At 41.6% G+C, this 25,810-nt stretch overlaps 1 protein-coding gene across 1 annotated transcript; it reads right to left on the bottom strand.

Moving 5' to 3' along the window:
* Positions 1–18,805: 18,805 nt before the first annotated feature.
* On the bottom strand, positions 18,806–21,522 carry LOC109895514 (high choriolytic enzyme 1). Its single transcript, XM_020489236.2, has 9 exons — positions 21,284–21,522; positions 21,147–21,180; positions 20,863–20,940; positions 20,625–20,777; positions 20,340–20,457; positions 20,007–20,185; positions 19,552–19,633; positions 19,261–19,385; positions 18,806–19,072 (listed from the first exon to the last, which is right to left on the bottom strand). The coding sequence occupies exons 1-9, from the start codon at positions 21,350–21,352 to the stop codon at positions 19,047–19,049; spliced, it is 864 nt and encodes a 287-aa protein (XP_020344825.1). The 5' UTR covers positions 21,353–21,522; the 3' UTR covers positions 18,806–19,046.
* Positions 21,523–25,810: the final 4,288 nt, after the last annotated feature.

The following is a 25,810-nucleotide window of genomic DNA, read 5'->3' as shown; positions in this document are numbered from 1 at the left end:
GACACGCAGGTTAAAATATCAAAACAAACTCTGAACCAATGACATTAATTTGGGGACAGGTCGAAAAGCATTAAACATGTATGGCAATTTAGCTAGGTAGCTTGCACTTGCTAGCTAATTTGTCCTATTTAGCTAACTTGCTGTTGCTAGCTAATTTGTCCTGGGATATAAACATTGAGTTGTTATTTTACCTGAAATGCACAAGGTCCTCTACTCCGACAATTAATCCACACATAAAACGGCCAACCGAATCGTTTTTTGTCATCTCTCCTCCTTCCAGGCTTTTTCATCTTTGAACTTTTATGGTGATTGGCATCTAAACGTTCATAGTATTACCACGACGACCGGCAAAACAGTTCGCCTTTCAATCACCCACGTGGGTATAACCAATGAGTAGATGGCACGTGGGTACCTGCTTCTATAAACCAATGAGGAGATGGGAGAGGCAGGACTTGCAGCGCGATCTGCGTCGGAAATAGAAAGGAGTTCTATTTTAGCCCTTGGCATCGCAGATGCTCGTTGCCGCCCACGAGCAGTGTGGGTGCAATAATTGAATAACATGGATTTCTAAATTTATTTTGCGACGCTCGCGCACGCAACGAGTCTGGTCTGGTCAGCATATTAGAATACTTATGATGAGTAAAGCATGTTGTATGGACAAATATTTCGAGAACTGTATTGAAATGGAATTATAGATACAGATGAAGCTTTTGATTTCAATTGATCAGATTTTTATTGTGATTATAAGAGACAAATTACATTAATAGTTCTACCACTAGAGCTCACTCCACTCCTTCAGCGGAATGTCTTGAGATTGAGATTATCGGAAGTGAGACCACAGGTATCCAACTGTTTCTATTGGGGTAGGTAAGGTGAAAAAATTGTGATTATTTAACCATACACATAAAGCTATGTCCAGTGTGATATATTCTCCCACCCTCAATGTCACAATTCTTACATTGTTATTAAGCTCTAGATATATTAGAACTGAGGAAGAGGTATGTAGGGGGGCAGAATGAGGAGGTTTGATCCGGTCACGCAGCCTTGGCCTAGATTTGAATCATCCAAACCCATGTACAGTAAATTGTTCAGTGTGGCAGTACTCTCAGCAGCCATACAGCCTGTTCAGCCTGTCTGTCGTTCTTGCTCATCTGGGTGGCCTCGCCAAAAGACACGTTGCTGTCGGGGAAGAGCACCGTGGTGGGGTGGTTGTTCTTGGAGAAGGCATACAGTGGGGAGAACAAGTATTTGATACACTGCCGATTTTGCAGGTTTTCCTACTTACAAAGCATGTAGAGGTCTGTAATTTTTATCATAGGTACACTTCAACTGTGTGAGACGGAATCTAAAACAAAAATCCAGAAAATCACATTGTATGATTTTTAAGTAATTAATTTGCATTTTATTGCATGACATAAGTATTTGATCACCTACCAACCAGTAAGAATTCCGGCTCTCACAGACCTGTAGGTTTTTCTTTAAGAAGCCCTCCACTCCACTCATTACCTGTATTAACTGCACCTGTTTGAACTCGTTACCTGTATAAAAGACACCTGTCCACACACTCAATCAAAGAGACTCCAACCTCTCCACAATGGCCAAGACTAGAGAGCTGTGTAAGGACATCAGGGATAAAATTGTAGACCTGCACAAGGCTGGGATGGGCTACGAGACAATAGGCAAGCAAGCAGCTTGGTGAGAAGGCAACAACTGTTGGTGCAATTATTAGAAAATGGAAGAAGTTCAATCACCCTCAGTCTGGGGCTCCATGCAAGATCTCACCTCGTGGGGCATCAATGATCATGAGGAAGGTGAGGGATCAGCCCAGAACTACACGGCAGGATCTGGTCAATGACCTGAAGAGAGCTGGGACCACAGTCTCTAAGAAAACCATTAGTAACACACTACGCCGTCATGGATTAAAGTCCTGCAGCGCACGCAAGGTCCCCCTGCTCAAGCCAGCGCATGTTCAGGCCCGTCTGAAGTTTGCCAATCACCATCTGGATGATCCAGAGGAGGAATGGGAGAAGGTCATGTGGTCTGATGAGACAAAAATAGAGCTTTGTGGTCTAAACTCCACTCGCCGTGTTTGGAGGAAGAAGAAGGATGAGTACAACCCCAAGACTACCATCCCAACTGTGAAGCATGGAGGTGGAAACATCATTGGTTGAATTGCTGCAAAGAAACCAGTACTAAAAGACAGCAATAAGAAGAAAATACTTGCTTGGGCCAAGAAACATGAGCATGACATTGGACTGGTGGAAATCTGTCTTTTGGTCTGGAGTCCAAATTTGAGATTTTTGTCGGTGTGGGTGAACGGATGATCTCTGCATGTGTGGTTCCCACTGTAAATCATGGAGGAGGAGGTATTGTGGTGTGGGGGTGCTTTGCTGGTGACACTATCTGTGAGTTATTTAGAATTCAATGCACACTTAACCAGCATGGCTACCACAGCATTCTGCATCGATATCCCATCTGGTTTGGGTTTAGAGGGACTATCATTTGTTTTTCAACAGGACAATGACCCAACACACCTCTAGGCTGTGTAAGGGCTGTTTTACCAAGAAGGAGAGTGACTGAGTGCTGCATCAGATGACCTGGCCTCCACAGTCCCCAAACCTCAACCAAATTGAGATGGTTTGTGATGAGTCGGACCAGAGAGTGAAGGAAAAGCAACCAACAAATGCTCAGCATATGTGGGCACTGCTTCAAGACTGTTGGAAAAGCATTCCAGGTGAAGCTGGTTGAGATAATGCCAAGAGTGTGCAAAGATGTCATCAAGGCAAAGGGTGGCTATTTGAAGAATCTCAAATATAAAATAGATTTAGATTTGTTTAACACTTTTTTGGTTACTACATACTACTATATGTGTTATTTCATAGTTTTGATGTCTTCACTATTATTCTACAATGTAAAAAATAGTAAAAATAAAGAAAAACCCTTAAATGAGTAGGTGTTCTAAAACTTTTGACCAGTAATCTATAACACAGGTTTCTACCCATGACCCTCCATCTTCACCTAAAACGCAACGCATCCTCCTCCAGTGAACCCAGGTTTAATGTTGCAAAACTACAGTTCCCTAAGGTAAAACCCACCTTCCACCTTAAGCTGCAGAACCGCTTCTCTGTTCTCGCCCACAATATACCAGCCAATCCAGTGAAGATCTTCAAGAACGACATCACTAAAGCAGCTGGAAAGATATTTGGGCACAAAATAACAAAGGAGGGCATCTCAGGTGAGGCCAGAAGAGTGTACTGTGGCGTACAACAGGTCAGCCACCATTTGGAGACTTGTTGAGGCCTGGTGAGAGACGGTGTAAACATCACGAGGCGATGGCCCCATCTGATGGACGTGCCAGGTCTCGATGGGCTCTCTGCCCAGGACTAATTGGGGCTGATTGGGGAGTTGGTGAGTAATCAAGGGCTGATTGCTCACCAGCTGTACAAGCCCCATAAAGCTGCCAGAAGGGCAGCACACAGGAGAGGACTGGGGGAAGTAAGTTGACTTCTGTGTAGTTGGAGACGGTTGTGTGCCCGACAGGATACAGCAAGACCCGGAGTTCAGAAGACGGTATCCCGCAGAGGGTCTCATGGGGGAGACCTTTCCTTTCTTTTGATTTATTATTTAATAAACACCCTTGAAGCCGAGCTAATCATACTCTGTCCATGTCTGATCTGTGTAAAAGTCTTGACGAAACCCCCTGGTGTGCCAGAGTACATAAATACAGAAGGCTGAACTCCTTGTGCCAGAAGTACAAACAGAAGTGGCATGACACCCTTGCTGATGAAGCCAAGGCTGCCTCTAAGGCAAGCAACTATTGAGCTCTTTACAAAACCCTCCGGGTTCTCACTGGGAAGACTACAATTCAACACAGCCCACAAATGTTTCTGTTTTGGGTTACTGTGAAGATGTTCCATAGTTGCTGTAATACTTGTTCAAAGCATTATTATACTTATGTTGAGTAAAGCGTGTTGTATGGACACATATTTGGAGAACTGTACTGAAATGGAATGATCAACAGATTAGCTTTGATTTCAGTTGATCAGATTTTTATTGTGATTATTAGAGGTCGCACAGCCTTGATGTTTTGAAGCAAATGTCCTTCTAATAGTTCTACCAGCGGAATGATCTTGAGTCCATCGGAAGTGAGACCACAGGTTTCTATTGGGGGGAGAGGAGAAAAAAAGAGTGATTATTTAGTCATACACATAAAGCTATGTCCAGTGTGATATATCCTCCCACCCTCAATGTCACAATTCTTACATTGTTATTAAGCTTTAGATATATTAGAGTTATGTTAGCTCGGGGGAAGAGGCATCCGAGGGGGTGGAACGAGGAGGTTTGATCCGGCCATGTACAGTAAATTGTTCAGTGTGCCAGTAATCACAGCAGCCATACAGCCTGTTCAGCCTGTCGATGTCGTTCTTGCTCATCTGGGTGGCCTCGCCGAAAGACACATTGTTGTCGGCGATGGGCTCCATGTTGGGGCGGTTGAAAGGACACTGAGGGATGGAACGTCACGTATAATAGGAGTTCATTCCAGAAATATTTGTAAGTATCAGAAAGACATCACATAGCTGACCTCTCGTACTGCACGACAGAGTTGAAGTCATAGGGAGTACCTTGGTTCAGGGGGGCGATCTTGTGGAAGTGGTACTTCATTGTTCATAGAGCTGATAGGCTGTGTTTCACCCCACTTTATGAGCAAGATCAATCAGCTACAATATTAAATATTAATTAACAACAATAGATAACGGAAATTAACAACTCTATATCTATAGATGACTCAACAGCTCATAAAACAAAAAGCAGGTTGGCTGACAAGTATTAGGCAGCCCCCAAAATATACAATTTAACAAATCCATTGTCTTTTCTTAGAATTAGCAGTTAGAGATAGAGGCAGTTTCTTATCGTGTAAAGTGGACGTCAATTAAAGGCAAGCAGGATAAATGCATGGTATCGACCATCAATTATGTTCTCCCAGTAGACGTGGTTCTACGGTCGCTGTGGGTCTGCTCGTGGTTAAAGCCCAGGGCATGGAGGAGCTCTTGTCTAGCCCGGGCCTACAAACTGTTAGCTTGTTAGCACAGGCCTGCTAACTGCCTGAATCGCCGCGTCCCAAACGCCCACCGGACCCATATTTACTTTCTATCTCTTTTGACTTTTAATTTGTTTATACCTTCCGGAAACCTGCCTCACCCAATGTGATACGGAATCGCTATTATTTTTTATTTATTTTTAGAACACACTCAAGAACCTCCAGAAGCTAACCAGCTAACTAGCTACAAGCTATTTAGTCATTGTTAGTTGTTTTTTTTACCTGGATAACACTCGCCAGTCCGGCTTCCCTGCCCCATCCACCGCTGCCCCCTGGACACTGATCTCTTGGCTACATAGCTGATGCACGCTGGACTGTCCATTAATCACGGTACTCCATTCTGCTTGTTTGTTTTATCTGTTGGCCCCGTTGCCTAGTCTACGCCATTTTACCTGCTGTTGTTGTGCTAGCTGATTAGCTGTTGTCTCACCTACTGTTTTAGCTAGCTTTCCCAATTCAACACCTGTGATTACTGTATGCCTCGCTGTATGTCTCTCTCAAATGTCAATATGCCTTGTATACTGTTGTTCAGGTTAGTTATCATTGTTTTAGTTCACAATGGAGCCCCTAGTTCCACTCTTCATACCCCTGATAACTCCTTTGTCCCACCTCCCACACATGCGGTGACCTCACCCATTACTACCAGCATGTCCAGAGATACAACCTCTCTCATCATCACCCAGTGCCTGGGCTTACCTCCGCTGTACCCGCACCCCACCATACCCCTGTCTGCGCATTATGCCCTGAATATATTCTACCATGCCCAGAAACCTGCTCCTCTTATTCTCTGTCCCCAACGCTCTAGGCGACCAGTTTTGATAGCCTTTAGCCGCACCCTCATACTACTCCTTCTCTGTTCCGCGGGTGATGTGGAGGTAAACCCAGGCCCTGCATGTCCCCAGGCACCCTCATTTGTTGACTTCTGTGATCGAAAAAGCCTTGGTTTCATGCATGTCAACATCAGAAGCCTCCTCCCTAAGTTTGTCTTACTCACTGCTTTAGCACACTCTGCTAACCCTGATGTCCTTGCTGTGTCTGAATCCTGGCTCAGGAAGGCCACCAAAAATTCAGAGATTTCCATACCCAACTATAACATCTTCCGTCAAGATAGAACTGCCAAAGGGGGAGGAGTTGCAGTTTACTGCAGAGATAGCCTGCAAAGTAATGTCATACTTTCCAGGTCCATACCCAAACAGTTCGAACTACTAATTTTGAAAATTACTCTCTCCAGAAATAAGTCTCTCACGGTTGCCGCCTGCTACCGACCCCCCTCAGCTCCCAGCTGTGCCCTGGACACCATTTGTGAATTGATCGCCCCCCATCTAGCTTCAGAGTTTGTTCTGTTAGGTGACCTAAACTGGGATATGCTTAACACCCCGCCAGTCCTACAATCTAAGCTAGATGCCCTCAATCTCACACAAATCATCAAGGAACCCACCAGGTACAACCCTAACTCTGTAAACAAGGGCACCCTCATAGACGTCATCCTGACCAACTGGCCCTCCAAATACACCTCCGCTGTCTTCAACCAGGATCTCAGCGATCACTGCCTCATTGCCTGTATCCGCTACGGAGCCGCAGTCAAACGACCACCCCTCATCACTGTCAAACGCTCCCTAAAACACTTCTGTGAGCAGGCCTTTCTAATCGACCTGGCCCGGGTATCCTGGAAGGACATTGACCTCATCCCGTCAGTTGAGGATGCCTGGTCATTCTTTAAAAGTAACTTCCTCACCATTTTAGATAAGCATGCTCCGTTCAAAAAAATGCAGAACTAAGAACAGATACAGCCCTTGGTTCACCCCAGACCTGACTGCCCTCGACCAGCACAAAAACATCCTGTGGCGGACTGCAATAGCATCGAATAGTCCCCGTGATATGCAACTGTTCAGGGAAGTCCGGAACCAATACACGCAGTCAGTCAGGAAGCTTCTCCAGCTTCTTCAGGCAGAAGTTTGCATCCTGTAGCTCCAACTCCAAAAAGTTCTGGGACACTGTGAAGTCCATGGAGAACAAGAGCACCTCCTCCCAGCTGCCCACTGCACTGAGGCTAGGTAACACGGTCACCACTGATAAATCCATGATTATCGAAAACTTCAATAAGCATTTCTCAACGGCTGGCCATGCCTTCCGCCTGGCTACTTCAACCTCGGCCAACAACTCCGCCCCCCCCGCAGCTCCTCGCCCAAGCCTCTCCAGGTTCTCCTTTACCCAAATCCAGATAGCAGATGTTCTGAAAGAGCTGCAAAACCTGGACCCGTACAAATCAGCTGGGCTTGACAATCTGGACCCTCTATTTCTGAAACTATCTGCCACCATTGTCGCAACCCCTATTACCAGCCTGTTCAACCTCTCTTTCATCTCGTCTGAGATCCCCAAGGATTGGAAAGCTGCCGCAGTCATCCCCCTCTTCAAAGGGGGAGACACCCTGGACCCAAACTGTTACAGACCTATATCCATCCTGCCCTGCCTATCTAAGGTCTTCGAAAGCCAAGTCAACAAACAGGTCACTGACCATCTCGAATCCCACCGTACCTTCTCCGCTGTGCAATCTGGTTTCCGAGCCGGTCATGGGTGCACCTCAGCCACACTCAAGGTACTAAACGATATCATAACCGCCATCGATAAAAGACAGTACTGTGCAGCCGTCTTCATCGACCTTGCCAAGGCCTTCGACTCTGTCAATCACCATATTCTTATCGGCAGACTCAGTAGCCTCGGTTTTTCGGATGACTGCCTTGCCTGGTTCACCAATTACTTTGCAGACAGAGTTCAGTGTGTCAAATCGGAGGGCATGCTGTCCGGTCCTCTGGCAGTCTCTATGGGGGTGCCACAGGGTTCAATTCTCGGGCCGACTCTTTTCTCTGTGTATATCAATGATGTTGCTCTTGCTGCGGGCGATTCCCTGATCCACCTCTACGCAGACGACACCATTCTATATACTTTCGGCCCGTCTTTGGACACTGTGCTATCTAACCTCCAAACAAGCCTCAATGCCATACAACACTCCTTCCGTGGCCTCCAACTGCTCTTAAACGCTAGTAAAACCAAATGCATGCTTTTCAACAGGTCGCTGCCTGCACCTGCATGCCCGACTAGCATCACCACCCTGGATGGTTCCGACCTAGAATATGTGGACGTCTATAAGTACCTAGGTGTCTGGCTAGACTGCAAACTCTCCTTCCAGACTCATATCAAACATCTCCAATCGAAAATCAAATCAAGAGTCGGCTTTCTATTCCGCAACAAAGCCTCCTTCACTCACGCCGCCAAGCTTACCCTAGTAAAACTGACTATCCTACCGATCCTCGACTTCGGCGATGTCATCTACAAAATGGCTTCCAACACTCTACTCAGCAAACTGGATGCAGTCTATCACAGTGCCATCCGTTTTGTCACTAAAGCACCTTATACCACCCACCACTGCGACTTGTATGCTCTAGTCGGCTGGCCCTCGCTACATATTCGTCGCCAGACCCACTGGCTCCAGGTCATCTACAAGTCTATGCTAGGTAAAGCTCCGCCTTATCTCAGCTCACTGGTCACGATGGCAACACCCATCCGTAGCACACGCTCCAGCAGGTGTATCTCACTGATCATCCCTAAAGCCAACACCTCATTTGGCCGCCTTTCGTTCCAGTACTCTGCTGCCTGTGACTGGAACGAATTGCAAAAATCGCTGAAGTTGGAGACTTTTATCTCCCTCACCAACTTCAAACATCAGCTATCTGAGCAGCTAACCGATCGCTGCAGCTGTACATAGTCTATTGGTAAATAGCCCACCCTTTTCACCTACCTCATCCCCATACTGTTTTTATTTATTTACTTTTCTGCTCTTCTGCACACCAATATCTCTACCTGTACATGACCATCTGATCATTTATCACTCCAGTGTTAATCTGCAAAATTGTAATTATTTGCCTACCTCCTCATGCCTTTTGCACACATTGTATATAGACCCCCCCTTTGTTTTCTACTGTGTTATTGACTTGTTAATTGTTTACTCCATGTGTAACTCTTTGTTGTATGCTCACACTGCTATGCTTTATCTTGGCCAGGTCGCAGTTGCAAATGAGAACTTGTTCTCAACTAGCCTACCTGGTTAAATAAAGGTGAAATAAAAAATAAAAAAATAAAAAATGCTGGACGGTGCTGTGGTACTGGCAGCCCTGACGGGCCAGAGACACAGTCTGGGCGTTACCCTGAACGGCCAACATAGGAGTAGCATCTGGGGAGAAGAGCAGAGCAGAGGGTCATGGCGCACTAATCCAATGCCAGAAATAGGGCCTACCCTAATCATCTAGTTTATTGTAAGGGTTTTAGGAAAACCTCCGGGTAATGAGTTCATAAGGGATAAAAGTGGTGGGGGATCACCTGACAGTGCAGGTTTGCAAAAACAAATATTGCATGGATTATTATGATCCTCAAAGGGAAATTCAACGACGTATGTATTGATGTTATATTCGAATTGTTTAATCGTGTTATTGAAATTTAGGCTCACCCACTGCGAGACTCAATGCTGAGGTAGTCCCTCTCGTTCTGGCGCTGGAAGAAGTGGACCTTTTTTGTTTTTATTATTTATATGCTTGGTAATGTGAGATAGTGCCGAAACAGTTTTTTCTCACCTTCGAACTTTGGATGACAACGTGAAAAATACAGACAATGACAAAGGAGAATACATATACAATTAACATAGAATATATGAACTCATGAAGAACGCAATGTATGAATAATACATTGAGCTCCAAAAGTATTGGGACAGTGGCACATTTTTTGTTGTTTTACTCCAGCATTTTGGATTTGAAATGATACAATGACTATGAGGTTAAAGTGCAGACTGTCAGCTTTCATTTGAGGGTATTTTCATCCATGTCACAATTAGTATACCCCCAAGACATGCTAACTTCTCACCATTACAATAATGGGAGGCTAGCATTTTTGTGGGGGTTATGATATTTGTGCGTCTAACTTTCTTACTCATCATTATTCACGATTCAGGATTATCTTTAACCATGGTAGCATCGACATTAATGTAGAAGTGTTTAGAAACATATTATATTCTTATTTACAATAAAAGTGACTCCAACATGACACAATACATTATTTACCATTAATTTCTATTGGGCACAAAATAACCTGAAACACAACCAAAACAAACAGAAAATGCATGCAACAAATCCCACGCTTCACAGTGTGCTAGGAATATGGGACCAAATACTTCTTTAATACACATAATAGACATTTGGACAAAAAGTGCTGTAATTTCTAAACGGTTCCCCCTATATGGATGAAAATACCCTCAAATTAAAGCTGACAATCTGCACGCTAACCTCGTAGACATTGTATAATTTCACATTCAAAATGCTGGAGTATATAGCCAAAACTCGAATACCTTTGGAGCTCACTGTATTTATTGTGTGAAGTATTTTCAAGGTCCCAATGTTACTGGGGTCCAAGTAGGTCCTAGTCTTACTTTGAATATGCGTTGACTGGTCGATTGAGTTTAGCAAAGCAGTGATCTTATGGCATGGTAGCATCGTATCCTGTGTCACTCACCTCAGTCAGTTCCTCAATCCAGGCAGAGGACACCAGCATCAGGGTCAGGAGACCCACAGTGAACTTGAACACAAACATGGCAGCAAAAGGACTGTAGGATAAATACAACCATATAGAGAAACTCATTAAAACCAGCCATAGTGTTGGTCATTGAAGCTCACACACGTACAGTATGAACAGAGAGCACAGTGCTTACCTTAGAGCTCCGAGAAGGAATGGGTGAAATGGAAGTAGTTAGCGTCGTTTTTATACTCTTTCCTCAGGAATATACACGTAGATAGATAACAGACCCCCAAATAAGTGAATATGGGCACAAAAACATGCTGACAGGTAAGGAAATGTCATATTGAGTCGAGGTTGCTGCACGTCATGTGGAAATTCTGCAGGAAATCCTTGAAACGTGTGTGAAACATGACATGTGTGAGGTGTGCATGTTAACATTTTGTACCATATCATGTATCATATCATGGCTAAATATGTTTGACCTTGATGATTTGCAAACAGGTTTGCCCTTCTCTGTGTGTCATTCTACCTTTTCAGGATGTGTATAAGTAATTCAATTAATGAAGCCTCTTATTTAAAGTTTTAAAAAAATTCCTTTTTTCATTGCATTTTTCATATTCAGAAATAGTAGCTATACGTTGAGGTTTGACAGGAGTGTTACAAGTGTTAAAATGTATTGATGGATTTTTTTTGTGTAATTTTCTCATTGAACAGAATTTTAAAAAATCAAATACACGTTGACAATCTTCAAAAGGCCCCTAAAATTACTTTTTTTTACATTTGAGTAATTTAGCAGACGCTCTTATCCAAAGCAAGTTACAGAAGTGAGTGAATACGTTTTCGTTCGCAATGGTCCCCTGTGGGAAACCAACCCACAAACCAACTGAGCTACAAGGGACCACAATAACATACTGTGAAATCTTCTCATGTAATATCTAATGCTGGGAAATCTTCGTTGGCAGCCCACATACTTCATTACGTGTCAGTGGGTTCTCTCATTCAACATAGATATTATATTAGCTTCATGAAAGAGGCAAATGTTGTGCAGATCAGAATAGGGCTTATAACGTATGGATGGGGGCTGAAAGTAGCTATATCTCCTTACTGTTGTGTTTATATACTCACTCTATCTCTATGGTGGCCTGGTTTAGTCATTTGAACATGTGCATCAAGAACAGACTGGATAAGATTGTGAAGGTTTCCAGCAAGGTCATAGAAGGGCAACCGACACAATTATCAGAAGTTTTTAAGAAATTGACATAAGTAGTGAAAAAAATTGTAACCCTTTACAATAAGATTACATTTATAAAGGGTTTATCAAGGGTTTGTTATTCCTTTATTAACGGTTATTTAATCATTTGTAAGTCCATTATAAACCATTAATAAATGGGTTATATAAATGGGTTATAATTGGTCAAAATAGTGCGAAAGCGAAATAAAGCTTGCCAAATAGTGAGCCACTATTTACCTCCAGCTATTAATCATTTATAAATACACTTACAAATGTGTATAATATTGAACCCTTGTGTATCATCATGCAACCTTGTTTTTTAATGGTTGCACAGTTGAACAATAGTTATTTTCTCACTTTTGTGTGTGATGAATTGTTGCTGTCCCCAGGAACAGAAATGGTTGGTTTTCAGACCAATGGTCAACTCGCATGACGTGCCTTGCCTCACTTTTGAAACTCTGAAGATGCATTCGTACACTTATTTGTTCCAGGAATGAAGGCTTCAGCTGAAGATTTCAAGCCATAATATTGGTGTGGTTTGCTGGTTTCGGAGAAATTCCCCCGAATTTGTGAGATCTGCCCATCTGGAGGAAACCTTTTTTGATTTATTTTATTTCAACCTTTATTTAACCAGGTAGGCAAGTTGAGAACAAGTTCTCATTTAAAACTGCGACCTGGCCAAGATAAAGCAACGCAGTGCGACACAAATAACAAGACAGAGTTACACTTGGAATAAACAAAACATACAGTCAAAACAATAGAAAAATGTATATATACAGTGTGTGCAAATGAGGTAAGATGAGGGAGGTAAGGCAATGAATAGGCCATCGTGGTATAATCATTTACATTTTGTGATTAAACACTGGAGTGATAGATGTGCAGAAGATGAATGTGCAAGTAGAGATACTGGGGTGCAAAGTAGCAAAAAAATAAATAACAGTATGGGGATGAAGTAGTTGGATGAGCTATTTACAGATGGGCTATGTACAGGTGCAGTGATCTGTGAGCTGCTCTGACAGCTGCTGCTTAAAGTTAGTGATGGAGATAGTCTTCCAACAAGACAATGATCCAAAACATAAAGCAAAATCTACAATGGAATGGTTCAAAAATAAACATATCCAGGTGTTAGAATGGCCAAGTCAAAGTCCAGACCTGAATCCAATCGAGAATCTGTGGAAAGAACTGAAAACTGCTGTTCACAAATGCTCTCCATCCAACCTCACTGAGCTCGAGCTGTTTTGCAAGGAGGAATGGGAAAAAATGTCACTCTCTCGATGTGCAAAACTGATAGAGACATACCCCAAGCGACTTACAGCTGTAATCGCAGCAAAAGGTGGCGCTACAAAGTATTAACTTAAGGGGGCTGAATAATTTTGCACGCCCAATTTTTCAGTTTTTGATTTGTTAAAAAAGTTTGAATGATATCCAATAAATGTCGTTCCACTTCATGATTGTGTCCCACTTGTTGTTGATTCTTCACAAAAAAATAGTTTTATATCTTTATGTTTGAAGCCTGAAATGTGGCAAAAGGTCGCAAAGTTCAAGGGGGCCGAATACCTTCGCAAGGCACTGTAGGTATTCATTAGAAAGGCTTAATATTGTTCCACAGTCTTTTCTGGTCTCTGCCTCTTATAATGAAACGGTCTGAGAGATGTGTGAAATATTGCATGGGGTCTGTGAGAAAGCACTTCAAAGATAAGCACAGAACCCCGCAGAGGAGTAAAAGAGATAAGAGACTAGTCAGACATACCTCTATAAATCAACTTGGGGGAGTGGACATTTACTGCTGAGCCCTTAGAAAACACTGGAACTATTGTATCTCTCTTGCAAGTTTGTATAGCTGTGTATGCATGGGCTTGGTCTGATGAGTAGAAGGAAATGACGTATGCTGTGACATCACTAGGGCTGGACTTCAGGCTTAATGAAATAACTTGGGACTTTTACTATGGGGCAGAACTCAGGAGAGACATCAGTTGTATGTGTGATGTTTGATCTTTGACTTCTGTCTACAGCTGTATTTTAATTAAATAGTTATGATTTATAAGTGCACATTTTGCGTATTCCTTATTTGTCAATTAAATAAAACGGAGCACAGAAAAACGGGAACCAACAAGAAGAAAGGGTCTAAATCATCTGACCCAGATGTTTTTTGGGTCAGGTTTAGGGAGCTCCTTTAGCACCTCAGACTCAGTGACGGCCTGCAGGGAGAAACTTTGTAGCGGGGCAGGGAAAAAAGAGGGAGGAGTATCGGGGCTAGGCACATTAGAAGGGATGGGGGATTAGGACATTTTGGACGGTCAAGGAGGCATGGCTGAGTCAAATAGGAATCCTGACTTTATGAAGTGGTGATTAAAGAGCTCAGTCTTGTGCTCCTTGTCAGTAGCAACCACGTCATCAACGTTAAGGGCTGATGGATTGCTGGTTCGGGTCTCTGTTTTTGACCTTGTGGGAGATCTGTCGACGTACCCTTGAGCAGGGCATTGACCCTGGTTGCTTTTGTGTGTCTCTCTGGATGGGAGTCTGTTAGATGACTAATGTGATGTAGTTGTTGAGCGGCTTTACTGCAAGTATATTTTATGTTTAAATATTCAATTGAAAAAAAGGTCATTCATAAAAAACATTAAGGGACATGACCAGCTGTGAGAAGAAGGGTTTATTCTCCAGGTCTTTAACCGTTTTCCAGAGCTTCTTGGGGTTAGACCCACAGAGAGAGAATTGCTCCTTAAAGTAACTAACTTTGGCCTTCCGGATAGCCTGAGTGCACTTATTTATCATTTTCCTGAACGAGAGCCAGTCAGCCTGAGTATGCGTGTGCCAAGCCTTTTGCCAAATGGAATTCTTGAGGTGGAGTAACTCTTCAAGATCACGGTCGAACCAGGGGCTGAACCTGTTTATTCAGATTTTCTTTATGGGAGCGTGTTTGTTAACAATACCACTGACTAAATCAAACAAGATGGTCCAAGCATCTTCGACAAAGGGGATCAAGCTGATTCTATACCAATTTACAGAGGCCAGGTCATGAAGGAAGGCTTGCTCATTAAGTTTTTAGCAAGTGTCTATTACAAAGCTGACAAGTTGTTTCACTGAGCAGTTATATGAACACAGGCGGTAAAACAGTGATCACTAAGGTCATTACAGAAAACACAAGACTGATACCTATCAGGATTATTTGTGAGGATAACATCAAGGAGAATAGCCTTTTCTGGGTGTTTGGAGTCATACCTTGTAGGATTGGTGATAATCTGAGAAAGATTTAGGGAGTCCCATTGCTTTAGGACTTGTTCAAGTGTCACGTTTCTTCAAAATCGAACCCAGAAGCAGACCAGGACAAGGAGAGTAGGAAGAAGGTGAGTATTTATTTACAAGTGAATGTGAGTGTGTAGATACATCCAGGTGGCGTAGCGGGCAGCGGTGGTGAGTTGATGGGAGTAAATAGGTGGATCCAATGGGGAAGCGGAATCCTCCTCCGACCAGGCGGGAATGGGGTAAATGATCCGGGTGAGTAACTGAAGACAGAACAAACGGAGGTAAGTTGAAGGCAAGCAAGACGTACAAAACAACAAAACAAATTCTATCCAACTTGAGGCTGATACTATGGCACAACATACTGTTCATGGCTAACGATCCGGCAGGGAATGGTTGTCAGGTCCGGGCTTATGAAGAGGAGAGATGATGATCAGGACCAGGTGTGCAGATAGCTGATGGGATACAGGTGCGGGTAATCAGAACTCCCAACTGGCTACATTGCCCGGCAACCAGACAGGGTGCGTTCCAGGACGCCGGAAAAAACACTCCAGGACAGAACACTGGCAAAAAACAGACTCAGGAAACGGGATTCGTGACATCAAGTGGTTTAAGCATGTCCCAGTTTAGGTCACCTAGCAGGACAAATTCAGACTTAGTGGCCAGGAGAGAGATTAGGGCAGGTGGGGTAAAGGCCGGTGCTGATGGAGGACGATAACACCCAGCAACAGTCAACAAAGGGCTATTTGAAAGTTTTATGCTTAAAACCAGCAAATCAAATTGTTTTGGTGGAGACAACCGAGCACTGAAGGTGTTCCTTGGTAAAAATTGCCACTCCACCACCTTTGGAAGATCTGTCTTACCGAAAAATGTTATTTTTTGGATCTGTCTTACCGAAAAGGTTATATACTGTCACGCCCTGACCATAGAGAGCCCTCAGGGTTCTCTATGGTGCTTTAGGTCAGGGCGTGACTCGGGGGTGTTTCTAGTCATTAGTACTTCTATGTTGGTGTGAGTATGGTTCCCAATTGGAGGCAGCTGATGATCGTTGCCTCTAATTGGGGATCATACTTAGTTTGGTTCTTTCCCACCTGCATTTGTGGGATGTTGTTTGTTTGTGTTTCAGTTAGTGCCTATGTGCGCTGTGTACTGGATGTTCGTTGATTCTTTGTTGTTTTTGTTGTTTTTGTAATAAAGTATGTGGAACTCTATTCACGCTGCGCGCCTTGGTACGCTTATGTATACGACGATCGTAACATAAACAAGCAAGTTCATACTACATCACACAGTTCAGGCTTCATCTGATTTATCTATACAGAAGCTGCACATCAAGCATCACTTGATCATCACTGATAAATATTTAACCTATGTCAGTCAATAAGTTGTTTAAAAAATGAAAAATAACCAACGTTTTGGTTAATCGCTCAGCACTACAGTACACTAGTGGTTCCAATTTTAACACTAACTTACTAGCTAGTGTATTAGCAAAAATTGTGATGACTAGCTAACCCCTTTAATCTGTGGTATCTAGATATTAGTGTTAGCAAGTAATGTTAAACACTAGCTAGATATTATTAATATTATTATTATTAGATGGCAGTGAATAAGATAACTAGCTAAGACTAACTTGTATAAATCCTGATAATGAGGATAAGAGTTATGTGTAGCTGTGCTATGCTAAATTGTCATATATTCCTCTTCTCTCCCACAGATTCCCATAAGGTCTCAGACTCCAGGATGGGAAATGCTTAACAAGAAAGAAACAGATGAAGACACATAAGGGGACCATGAGACCCTATGTCAGTGTTGTATTTTTAAATAGTTAATCAGTTGTCAATTTATAGTCTGACTTGTAATGTTAAAAAGGGGAGAAAAAGACACCGCAATGTTGAGACAATGATAAACAGCTGCCTCTAATTGAGAACCAATCTAGGCAACCATAAACATACATAAACACCTAGATAGTAAACGACCCCATAAACCTACAAAACCCCTAGACAGTCCAAAAACACATACATCACCCATGTCACACCCTGACCTAACCAAAACTATAAAGAAAACAAAGAATACTAAGGTCAGGGCGTGACAGACAAGATAGGGCTGGTATACAGAAGATAGCCCTATTTGCTAAAAGACCAAGTCCATATTATGGCAAGAACAACTCAAATAAGCTAACAAAAATGACAGTCCATCAATATTTTCAGACATGAAGGTCAGTCAATCTGGAAAATTTCAAGGGCTTTTAAAGTTTCTTCAAGTGCAGTCGCAATAACCATCAAGCACTATGATGAAACTGGCTCTCATGAGGCCCGAAACAGGAAAGGAAGTCCCAGAGTTACTTCTGCTGCAGAGGATAAGTTCATTAGAGTTACCAGCCTTAGAAATTACAGCCCAAATAAATTCTTCACAGAGTTCAAGTAACAGACACATCACAACATCAATTGTCAGGAGACTGCATGAATCAGACCTTCATGGTCAAATTGCTGCAAAGAAACTACTATTAAAGGACACTAATAATAATGGGCCACTTTGAAGAATCTCAAATATAAAATATATTTTGATTTGTTTAACTTTTTGGTTACTACATTATTCCATATGTGTTATTTCATAGTTTTGATGTCTTCACTATTATTCTGCAATGTAGAAAATAGTAAAAAATAAAGAAAAAACCCTTGAGTGTGTAAGTGTGTCCAAACTTTTGACTGGTACTGTAAATGAGAAAAGATTCAACACTTTGTTCAACATATTTAGTCAATGAATGGTGGGTATGAAGACCAAAACATTCAACGTTGTGAGAAGATACCCCCTCCGCTATTTCACCAACCAAAGGCATTACGGTTACCATTTAACACCAGAGCGTTCGCCACACGTGGACTATCACTGAGCAGTGGTAAGTGTGTTGATATAATCTGGTAAGGGGTAATATATTAGGAATGATAATTGAATAATGTCCTGGATGTACATTTGGCCAGGTCATCATTTAAACCAACCTCTTCTGTTCCTGGGACAGAGCATCAATGCATCACACCCAAAAGTGAGAAAATAACTATTGTTCAACTGTGCAACTATTGAAAATAAGGTTGCATAATGATACATAAGGGTTCATCTTATAAGCATGTGTAAGTGCATTTATAAAGTGTTAATAACTGTAGGTAGATATTGGCTCACTATTTGGCAAACACTGACAAGTTATTGCACTATTTTGACCAATGCGATACAACTGTTTATTAATGGTTTATAAATGCATTTACAAATGATTAAATAATGATTCATAATGTAATTATAAACCCTTTATAAACCCTTTACAATTTCAACCTCTTAGTTAAGTGTTACTGAAAAAATGAATGGGCTACTATCCTTGACTGTGCTGGACACTCCCTCTACAATGTTTTTTAAGCTCATGTCATTGTTTCAGACTTCTGAAATGTAAAAGTAACAGAATGTAAAATTATTTTGTTGTCCTGTATAATAAAGGATTTTCTGTGCATGTGGGAGTTTGGACGAGTGTTATTGCTGTATGCTTTGGTGAGATAGCCTTGTTAACTCGCCTAAAAAAATAGTTTTAGTCACGAAACCACTTAGACACCTATGCACATTATATGATAATCACCATCAATGTACCATTTGCAATCAGAATAATAAACATGAGGCCTCAAAAAACATAGACTATCAAATACACATTACTACACATGTTTATTGTGACAATGTTTCAGTAGTCTGCAGTACATTGTTTTGCCACGCCAAAGTTCTATCTATGATAAGCCATACCAGATCTGATATACAGAAATGGTTATCTACGTCTCAATTCATTCTTTCAGCATAACGTATAGTTTGTTTATTGAGTTCATGTTCAAAGTTGAGAAGCAAGCTATAACTGCAGTTCCATCCTCAGCAGACGCTCTACCATCGCACTTGTCAAATCAAGTCTAACTGCTGTCCCGCTAGTAAAAGAGAAGGGAAAGAGAAAATACAATTATAATTATAATACATACTTCATTTCAAATACTATATTCCCAAATATTTGTAATTGATTGAGCAACAGTGGGGTGAAGCTTACAGGCAGGTACAATAATCACAACTTTTATCCTTCACAGTTATAATAAACAGGTATTCCTAAACTAGCACTTACTGCAGTTGTAGAGACGATTGATCCGCAGAATATCAATGGGGCTCATCTGAGTTGCCCTGCCAATAACTACATTATTGTCAGGGATTGGAAGAATGGTGGGCTGCCTGTTGCTGGAGAAGGCAAACCTGGAACCAGACAACATAGGACATAAAGCTCTGAAGCTATCAATTGAAATTAGAGGATGACATGAGTAGACTATGAAAGGGAAAAGGATTTCTCTTATTTTAGCCATGTAACATTCCAGCTGTTATCGCAGTAAAGAAAACCTTTATATGAATTTCTTTAATTTACCTTGAGTAGTGCATGACAGAATTATAGTCATAAGGAGTCCCCAAGTTAATCGTGTTGATCTTTCTGAAATTGAATTCCATTCCTAGGATGGAAAATGTATGATAAATAATTTTCTTACACAGTATAATAACATTCACTCTTGTAAAGAAATGTTTTACAGATGATTATGAATAGTGTAAATGCATATTAATTGTAAAGCTTATAATTCTTCTCAATCCTTCTCAATGTTTCTACATGTTTACAAATAATGAAATACTAATGTATTATTATTATAATCAAATAGTAGTGCACTATAAATAGTTTAATAAGGCTTTCCCATTAAAGTTATAAAAGTGTTACTAAGATTTCTTACTCAAAAGGGGCAGGAAGAATATTGTGCACAATCTAAATTATTATTTCCCTATGAAATTATGTTAAAAAAAAACAAGTATTATAAAGCATTATAAAGCACTAACCAGGAATAATGTTCTGCATCAGGATTTGAACATTGCTATCCCGGTCACTGCGTGTTTGCTCATGGTTGAAGCCCAAGGCATGCAGCAGTTCATGCTGCACCACAGACAGAAAGACACATCCGTTCCTACTCAGAGACACGACCTGGCCATTGCCCCGGCGTCCAATAAACGAGAAACAGCTACAAACAAGGGTGCATATGGAAGACAAATGTCATTTCTAAAAGTGATAAAGTATTTTCTTTATACAATAAAACAGTAAAGTAAATTGTCACAAATAAGAGCGGCAAAAGACAAGCATAACAGGCCTAGTAATGTAATGTGCAGTGGTCATACCCTGACTGAGACTGGATGTCCACAAAGTCCCTCTGATTGGTTCGGGGAAAGAATCGGATGCAGGTTGATGCAGCAAAGGTTTGCAGCCCGCCTTCAATTACGGATCTCTCCCGGGCCGCTGCTCAATGGAGCAATAAGAAAGTCAGAAACTCTATAATCACAGGCACACACAAACACACACACACACACACAAACACACACACACACACACACAGACTCATATACTATAGTAAAACCAAACCATTAGGCTCAGCATAAAATCGTTTCAGAGAACAAAATACTTACAGTATTGATTAGAGATCACAAAGGGCACATAAACGTTCCCATCAGAGGACTTCTGCCACTTGCATCCGCGAGCTGTGCAGGGGTCAGCGTTCATGAACCCAGTATCCACTGCAATGTCCCCAAACATGACTAGTGGCTCATCAAGTCTTTGTCCTAGAAAACAACACCAAGTGAAGGTTATCTGCTATCCATTCTTGATGCCATTAAATATAGAGTAGGAATGTACAGGCCTCCGTACCAAGATTTCTGTTGGCCTTCTCAATGAGCGTTGAAGCAGAGTATTCATCCTCCTCAATGCTGTTGGTGCTAGTGCCGTCTGTGGAATGGAATAAAAAATGTGCTTAAATGCAACTGTGTCCCTAATAACTCATATTTTAATAAGATAATATATGTAATTTACATTATAACAATGAATGATTATAAAAAACTTATTTAGTTTATGAAACATGATATTTAGATGATACAATGTCCAATACAATGTCATGCAATAGCTCAATGTTTATAAATACAGGATGAGCATACCAATGTCCTCTTCACTCCATTCATATGAAGCTTTCTGTATGGCAACAGCAGAAGGAAATATGTACAAATTTGTTTAAAACGCACATAATTCATCATCATGCACAGCTGTTTCTCAATAGTCTCAGATGGACCCTTACCCCTGTAGATCGGCTCTGAACTGAGCAGAGAACAGCGATGAAAATGGACAGCACAAAGACAGGTGCCATGGTGAAGGACTGCAGGATGCCCAGGATCAATCTGTTGTGAACATGATAGACCTGCAGTTTATATAATGTCGGCTGACAGACGCTGTCGTTGCTCAGAATACTGGTCAATTGCAAAATAGCCTTAGATGTTGACCAATTCAACCAAAGTCTTGCTTCAAGATGTTTAAAAAGAAGTGTTTCTCACATTTTGGGGACTGTGGTTTTGTGATGTCTTGCATACATGGGTAATTAATAAGATAAATACAATACAACTGTACTAGAACGGAAGGGTGCCATTGAACTAAAATATTGAAAACAATTAAATAAGAGCTTGCATAAAGGAATAAGAGCACTTTTTTTATTTACATTAGCAGATGTCAAAAAGTGCTAAACCTCAAACAGCGAGCAATGCAGATGTAGAAGCACGGTGGCTCTGAGGGGTGGCCAGTCCTCTTCTGGCTGTACCAGGTGCAGATTATAACAGTACATGGCCATTAAGGCCAGATTGTTCTCCAAGATGTTCAAATGTTCATAGATGACCAGCCGGGTCAAATAATAATCACAGTGGTTGTAGAGGGTGCAACAGGTCAGTACATCAGGAGTAAATGTCACTTGGCTTTTCATAACTGGGAATTCAGAGGTCAAATCAGCAGGTTTGGTAGAGAGAGTTTAAAAAAGCAGGTCTGGGTCAAGGTAGCACATCCGGTGAACAGGTCGGGGTTCCATCGCTGCAGGCAGAACAGTTGAAACTGGAGCAGCAGCACGACCAGGTGGACTGGGACAGCAAGGGGTCATCAGACCAGGTAGTCCTGGGGCATGGTCCTAGGGCTCAGGTCCTACAGGAGGGGAAGGAGAGGGAGAGAATTAGAGGGAGCATACTTAAATTCACACAGGACACCAGATACGGTTGAAGTCAGAAGTTTACATACACTTAGGTTGGAGTTATTAAAACTTGTTTTTCAACCCCTCCACAAATTTCTTGTTAACAAACTATAGTTTTGGCAAGTCGGTTAAAACATTTACTTTGTGCATGACACAACTAATTTACATAATTTGAGTCAATTGGAGGTGTGCCTGTGGATGTATCATGGGAAAATAAAAATAAATCAGCCAAGACCTCAGAAAAAAAAAATGGAGACCTCCACAAGTCTGGTTCATCCAAGGGAGAAATTTCCAAATGCCTGAAGGTACCACATTCATCTGTACAAACAATAGTACACAAGTATAAACACCATGCCGTCATACCGCTCAGGAAGGAGACACGTTCTGTCTCCTAGACAGATTAACGTACTTTGGTGCGAAAAGTGCAAATCAATCCCAGAACAACAGCAAAGGAAATTGAAGATGCTGGAGGAAACAGGTACAAAAGTATCTATATCCACAGTAAAATGAGTCCTATATCGATATAACCTGAAAGGCCGCTCAGCAAGGAAGAAGCCACTGCTCCAAAACCACTATAAAAAAGCCAGACTACTGTTTGCAACTGCACATTGGGACAAAGATCGTACTTTTTGGAGAAATGTCCTCTGGTCTGATGAAACAAAAATAGAACTGTTTGGCCATAATGACCATCGTTATGTTTGGAGGAGAAAGGGGAGGCTTGCAAGCCGAAAAACACCATCCCAACCGTGAAGCAGGGGGTGGCAGCATCATGTTGTGGGGGTGCTTTGCTGCAGGAGGGACTGGTGCACTTCACAAATAGACACAAAAAAATAAAAGCTGACATAAATCATTCTCTCTACTATTATTCTGTCATTTCACATTCTTAAAATGAAGTGGTGATCTAACTGACCTAAGACAGTGATTTTTTATTAGGATTAAATGTCAGGAACTGTGAAAAACTGAATTTAAATGTATTTGGCTAAGGTGTACTGTATGTTAACTTCCGACTTCAACTGAAAGACAGGATAATTACACCAGATATTACAGACTGACCCTAGACCCCAGGCACATAGTCTATTGCAGCGTAGGTACTGGAGGCTGAGACAGGGGGGGTCGGGAGACACTGTGGCCCCGTCTGACGATAAGGCCAATCAGGTAGGATATAAGCCCATCCACATTGCTAAAGCACAGCCTCCTCACACCTAGAGGGATATCAACAGACCAGGCTGTGTATAGCCCACAAAGCCCAAACCAGACAGGAAGTTCATGCCAGTGACTCAACCCACTCAAGCGATGCACCCCTCCTAGGGACGGCATGGAAGAGCACTAGTAAGCCAGTGACTCAGCCCCCATAATAGGGTCAGAGGCAGAGAATCCCAAAGGAAAGGGCAACCGGCCAGGCAGAAACAACAAGGGCAGTTTGTCGGTCCAGTGCCTTTCAGTTCACCTTCACACCCCTGGGCCAGACTACACTCAATCATAGGACCTACCGAAGAGATGAGTCTTCAGTAAAGACTTAAAGGTCGAGACTGAGTCTGCGTCTCTCACATGGATACAGTAACAAGATTTTTCTCAGGTGGGCATTCCATATGCCCCATGTCTGACATTTGGACTTGGACAGAAGAACCAAAGTTTCTGAGGATGCTTGTGGAGATGTAGTTTTGAAGCAGTGAAGTGGGCCATGCCATGAAGAGCCTTGTATGTGATTACAAATATTCTGTAGTATATTTTGATCCTATGTTTTACTGGCAGCCATATTCATTTTCAAGAACTAATTATAGGGTCTCATTATATGGTCACTTGAGAACTTGGTCAGTAACACCATATACAAACTCTATTGCAGTACAGTTTGGAGGTTGCATAGGTATGAGTGAACGTTATGCAAAAATGTCAGATGCAGATGGCATTTGGCAGGTTGAGCCTGTTATGCAAACTCCCAGAAAGTGGTTTATGTTATGAAATCACTGTTGAAATACTACCCTTAATGTTTGTCTTTGTGGTAACTGTTGCCTAATGTTAACAGCAAGTCTGAGCACATAGTTGCGAAGGCATGCAATCTGGCCATAGGTATTTTCAAGTTAAAAATACAGAAGGGAAAATATATTGCACATTATGGTTTCATCAAACCTCTACCATGTGAAAGATAGCAAAATAAATGCAAGTGAATCTCTTCAGTTAATTGCACATTGTTGTGGTTTCATTGCACACCCACATGAATAAACTAATTCAGACAAAACTCAGGCTTTACTGTCCCGAGATTCTCTTGATCTTGCACAAAAAATATATATTAAATGTACAAATAAAAGATAGAAGATACATTAAAGATCAAATAAAAAATATATTGAAAACAGTTACGTTTAGCTTGTTAAATAATGCTGAAACCTAAAGTGTTGAGTATAAATGTAAAAAATAAACAGAACTGTACATAAAGTAATAGTCAACAAAATATGCAAATTTGAAGCTATTGTTCAATGGTCATAACTTAGCTTGATGACTTGATGAGCCACTAGTCATGTTTGGGGACAAAGCTTGTCTTTGTGTTGGAAATGTATCTGCACAACTACACACATTTGGATTGGCAATTATCCTGTTTGCTGCTAACAATAATTCCCTAAAGGAACTAAAACATCAATCTAATAATCAACCCACAGGTAGGGCTTTTATGAATTGTTCTCAATCAAAAAATCCATTGGAAGTACATACAGTGCCTTGCGAAAGTATTCGGCCCCCTTGAACTTTGCGACCTTTTGCCACATTTCAGGCTTCAAACATAAAGATATAAAACTGTATTTTTTTGTGAAGAATCAACAACAAGTGGGACACAATCATGAAGTGGAACGACATTTATTGGATATTTCAAACTTTTTTAACAAATCAAAAACTGAAAAATTGGGCGTGCAAAATTATTCAGCCCCCTTAAGTTAATACTTTGTAGCGCCACCTTTTGCTGCGATTACAGCTGTAAGTCGCTTGAGGTATGTCTCTATCAGAGAGACATTTTATCATCATTAGTCATTTAGGTCAACATTGGATCATTCAGAGATCCTCACTGAACTTCTGGAGAGAGTTTGCTGCACTGAAAGTAAAGGGGCTGAATAATTTTGCACGCCCAATTTTTCCGTTTTTGATTTGTTAAAAAAGTTTGAAATATCCAATAAATGTCGTTCCACTTCATGATTGTGTCCCACTTGTTGTTGATTGTTCACAAAAAAATACAGTTTTATATCTTTATGTTTGAAGCCTGAAATGTGGCAAAAGGTCACAAAGTTCAAGGGGGCCGAATACTTTCGCAAGGCACTGTAGTTGTACACTTTTCAAATGAATGGGCAGTGTTCCACCTCAACCCCTTCACAAAATCCCTCCCCAACTCCAACCTACATTCTCCAAGCACTCAGGTGACCATTTAAAAAAAAGCATAGAATTGTGAGCAGTTCCTTTAGAATCTCTGAGCAAAACAATAAGATTGTTACCTACCAGCTTGTTGATGTCTAACTACCACATCAACACTGAGCCATTTAGTGTATGTTTGATTTACAACCATAAGCCTATCAAAGCCACAATTGCATCATGTCTGAGTTTTCGTTCATTATGCAAAGT

This window comes from Oncorhynchus kisutch, linkage group LG8 (assembly GCF_002021735.2).
Source record: "Oncorhynchus kisutch isolate 150728-3 linkage group LG8, Okis_V2, whole genome shotgun sequence".
In the NCBI taxonomy this organism is placed as follows: Eukaryota; Metazoa; Chordata; class Actinopteri; order Salmoniformes; family Salmonidae; genus Oncorhynchus; species Oncorhynchus kisutch.
Note: the sequence above shows the minus strand (reverse complement) of the source record. Positions and strands in the feature narration are given on the sequence as shown.